Source organism: Macadamia integrifolia, unplaced genomic scaffold (assembly GCF_013358625.1).
Source record: "Macadamia integrifolia cultivar HAES 741 unplaced genomic scaffold, SCU_Mint_v3 scaffold1126, whole genome shotgun sequence".
Taxonomy (NCBI): Eukaryota; Viridiplantae; Streptophyta; class Magnoliopsida; order Proteales; family Proteaceae; genus Macadamia; species Macadamia integrifolia.
In genome coordinates, this window is record NW_024868092.1 from 125,445 (window position 1) to 129,648 (window position 4,204).

At 37.7% G+C, this 4,204-nt stretch overlaps 1 protein-coding gene across 1 annotated transcript; it reads right to left on the minus strand.

Annotated features, from left to right (window-relative positions):
- Positions 1 to 701: 701 nt before the first annotated feature.
- LOC122062818 (wall-associated receptor kinase 5-like) lies at positions 702 to 3,975 on the minus strand. The gene is made up of 3 exons (XM_042626461.1): positions 2,997 to 3,975; positions 2,488 to 2,661; positions 702 to 1,978 (listed from the first exon to the last, which is right to left on the minus strand). Exons 1-3 carry the CDS (start codon positions 3,877 to 3,879, stop codon positions 801 to 803), a joined length of 2,235 nt encoding a protein of 744 aa, XP_042482395.1. The 5' UTR covers positions 3,880 to 3,975; the 3' UTR covers positions 702 to 800.
- Between the last annotated feature and the right edge of the window lie 229 nt (positions 3,976 to 4,204).

Sequence of the window (4,204 nt, forward strand, 5' to 3'; positions counted from 1 at the left end):
GAAAATTCCTTGCCCAACCCTCCATAAGAGCAATAGAGGAAGCTGGCCTTTCTTTAAATAGGGACGTGACGCCTCAGGTATTTGACTGGACTATCTCACATGCTATTGTTTTTTTCTTACTCTAATCTTACTATTATTGCACAGTTCTAACTTAAGCATCAGAGAGTCTTCCCTCATAGTCCACTCTGAACCTCTCTTCTTCAGTTCTTAGTGTGCAGATCATCCACGTGGTCTTAGAGCAGATTCCAGCCGCAACAAGTTTCATTCACTCTCTATCGTGACAAGGAGAAAACCCTTTTTTAATTGTATATATTTCATGTTTCTCTAATCATTTGTCTTTGGCAACCTGTTGTATTAAAATTTGAGTCATTTTTCTTAGTTTTTCGCCACACATAGCAACCGATAATCAAAAGTTTCCAAAAGAAAATTCCGAAATGATATATCCCTTAGAATAAAATTTTTCTTTCTAAACATTAGAATTGCTCAGAAAAATGATACTCACTTGGGTTTGGTCAGCTCAAGCCCATCCTGTCTCAGCCCAACGCAGATTGGAAATATGGGACTCACATAGAATGGGATTGAAAAGGGTCATATGCCTCATTCTCTATACTTAGAAATGAAAAGAAACTGCCCACTAATTGTTCACGCTATGCATTTACATGATAAGATTCAAAGTCAGTAGATCTCTCATAAAACTGGTGCAATATTTATAAGTACTATAGCTCTACAATACCAACCATAGACACAAAAAGAGAACTTTGTCATCAATATTACAATAACTACCTGCTAGTGCTGAATAATCAACGAGCAATCTCTAATGCTAGCGCGAAAGAATCCCCTAAAGACTCTTGATCAGTCACATTGACAGCAGACCTTGTTGATGGTTCACCTAGAAAGCTTTCAGTTTCTTCATGGTTATGTTGTATCCATGGGTGCTCGTATAACGTTCTAAGAGATTCAAGCTCCATTGCAACTTCTTTCATTGTTGGCCTGTACTCTCCGTTAAGCTTTAAGCATCTTCTTGCAAGCTTAGCAACTGCCACTAACTGTTCTTTATTTCCCTCATTTAATACTTGGTAATTGAGAATCTGAAAAAGATTGTCATCTTTCAATGAAGAAACAAAATGCATTGCAAGGCTTTTACACTCCTCTGATCCTTCTGATAGTATTGGCTTTTTCCCAGTCAAAAGCTCAGCAAGGACAACACCAAAGCTATAAACGTCACTCTTATCAGTTAGTTGACCTGTAATAAAGCATTCTGGGTCCAAGTAACCTAAGGTCCCTTGAACTAATGTCATTGCTTGAGTTTGATCCAAAGGAGCAAGTCTTGAAGCTCCAAAATCAGATACTTTAGCCATGTAATTATCATTTAGAAGTATATTGGAAGACTTGACATCTCTATGGAGGATGGGTAGTGAATGAGCAGAGTGCAAATACCCCAGTGCTCCAGCTGTTTCAGCAGCAATTCTTAAACGATTTCCCCATGAAAGAGACATTGCCTGATTCTCATTATGGATATGTTGGAAGAGGGTTCCGTTAGAGATGAACTCATACACCAACAATGGAACCTCCATTTCTAGACAACAACCCAAGAGCTTCACCACATTTCTATGGTTGATTTGAGAAAGGATATCAACCTCATTGATAAATTGTATAATTTGGCTTTTATCCATTATTTTCGATTTCTTAATTGCCACTACTTTGCCATTTGATAAGGTTCCTTTAAAAACCGTACCATACCCTCCTTGGCCAAGTATTCCGCTCTCATCAAAGTTGTTGGTTGCTTTATTGAGCTCTTCCATGGTAAAAATCCCAGCATTATCTGTGACACCTCTACGAGAAGCAATTTGTTGCTGCAATAGCAAACCTCCATTTTGTTGGAAGAATTTTTCTCTACGTTTGATGATTCGTCTTCTTTGGATTCCACAGTATCCAAAATAAATGCAAACAAATACAAATATAAAGCTGATACCAACACCTGCATACAAAAATATTTTGGACATTTAATTTCATTTTCAATCTCAAAATTATCACTATCAATAAGAATTTTGGTTAAACGTGCACATGGCTAATATGGAGTGAGTTGTTTCAAAAGATATTTTGGTCTAGCCCAAATTTGACTCATTTACAAAACTATAAAGTAAAACTTCTCTTGGTACCAAAAATAGTAATAATATATGGGTGAAGGAAAACTTTCTCCTAAACAAACGCCAAAACTAACATTGGCACCAAAAATCTAACAACATTTCTTCACCCGAGTGAGGAAAACTCAGTCCTATAATGTTTGTATACGAGTGTAAAAGCATTGTACAAAAAAAAATTATTAATAATAATTAATGCTCGTACTCAAGTTAAAAAGTCATGTAAAAAAAAAAAAAAAAAAGGGAGACTGCATACTAGTCATAGCTGAAAATTTCAACTTGCCAGACTTATATTCAAACAACCAAGCAAGAAAGTAGCAATTTTGATAACTAAAAAGAAAATTACCTGCAATAATTTTTATCAATGGAATGCGTTTTGGGTCCTCAGTGCAGCCAGTCCCATTTTTCCAACCATCGCCATAGTAGCCTTTTGGACAATAACAGTTATAACTCCCAATCATATTATTGCATTTACCTCTGCCATCGCAGAGATTATCTCCAATCTCACATTCATTTATGTCTTCATCAAATGGAACACCCCAAAACAAGAATAATGAAATTTTGTTAGCTACTTTGACAAAAGCCAAATTGAACAACTGACAGCCATAAGCAATAAATATATATAAAATTGACCATTTCAAGCTATCTAACACAAACTTTTTCCTCTTTTGAGAAAACCATTTTCACTGATAAATATACCATGGCAAGTGTTTTCTGGGTGAGACGGAGAGGCACACCTTAGGAGGGGCACAAGGGTTGTTACATGTTCCCTTTTGTTGTGTCTAGACATAGCCCCTGTGTCCCACCAAGAAAAATTTCTCTCAATACATATTTGAGAAAAGATAAGCGTATTACCTTGGCATCCTATATAAGGGTTGCCTTCAAAACCATCGGTGCAGTTACACAGGTAGCCGGGACCATTGGTTGAATTAAAGCAGTAGCTATTTGAACCACAAGCATAAGATTTTTTATCATGAACCGCTTCTTCACATGTCTGATTCCCAATAGCCCAATCCAACACCACAGGAAAACTTGATTCATATAATTGAGCCGAAAGATTTGATAACTCATAGCTGAACAGCTTTTGATCAGTCAAGAAAGCAAAGTTGCAAGCAGAGAACTTCCAATTCCCAGCAGATCCATTACCTATACTCCCAACAGTAATATTAAGAGTTTTGAGACCCTTAGGGATTGTGGTCTGGCAACAACCAATTCCATAGCAAGCCCCTTTAGTCATATTAAGTGGCAAGCTATCGCACAGAGTCACGCATGCACTCATAAAGTCACCATAACGTATGTATGCAGCGATGTTGCAACCGATGGCTGTGAATAGGTTGCTATCAGATGACCAAGTGAAGGAAGATGATTGGTTCAGATCATACTTTCCTATTATATACTCATCTGTAGATCTGGAGCAATATCTAGTGTTATTAGAATATCCACCATCTACTATGACTTGGGCTTTGGATAATGATATCTCAAGAACCTCATTCCGGCCACCACCACCACCACCTTTTTGATAGGCTTTGATGCTGCTGCTGTTGCTGTTGCTGCATGAAATATTAAAATCAGGATCCCTGAAGCATCCATCTTTGATGCCAAATGGGTAGGGTACGGCCACATTTCCGCATTTGTCGTCGCAACCCGGCAGGGCTAGTGGTGGAGGAACAGCCATGGCTATGGTAACTGATAATGAGAAAAGACTAAGCAGTATCATAACAAGATTGTTAAGAACCATGGCTAATCTTATGTTTGTCAATAAAAATATGCTCAAGGAAGAATGCCTCTTATCTCTCCCCCCTCCCTTCCTTTATAATCACAAGAGGAGCTATTGACTAAAGGTTTCTCCATGACGATCACGGTTTACTTTTCCACCAGTATAGGTATGAAAAAACTGATGGCCAATTCAAAAAATAGAGATCAGGACTTAGCAAAACTTTCTTGTCCTTTATATCTACCAGCAACATCTCTCTTTCTCTCTCTCTCTCTCTCTCTCTCTCTCTCTCTAGTCTGCACGCTTCTCTACGGAAAAAGGTTAAGTAAATTAGCTTAAAAGTCTAATT

Bases quoted from the DNA above. Each gene is read 5' to 3' on its own strand.
- LOC122062818 (XM_042626461.1), bottom strand. From the start codon at position 3,879: ATGGTTCTTAACAATCTTGTTATGATACTGCTTAGTCTTTTCTCATTA. The intron at 2,662-2,996 runs GTAATACGCTTA...CATTTGATGAAG, and splicing joins CCCTTATATAGGATGCCAAG to ACATAAATGAATGTGAGATT. The intron at 1,979-2,487 runs GTAATTTTCTTT...TTTTGTATGCAG, and splicing joins ATTGATAAAAATTATTGCAG to GTGTTGGTATCAGCTTTATA.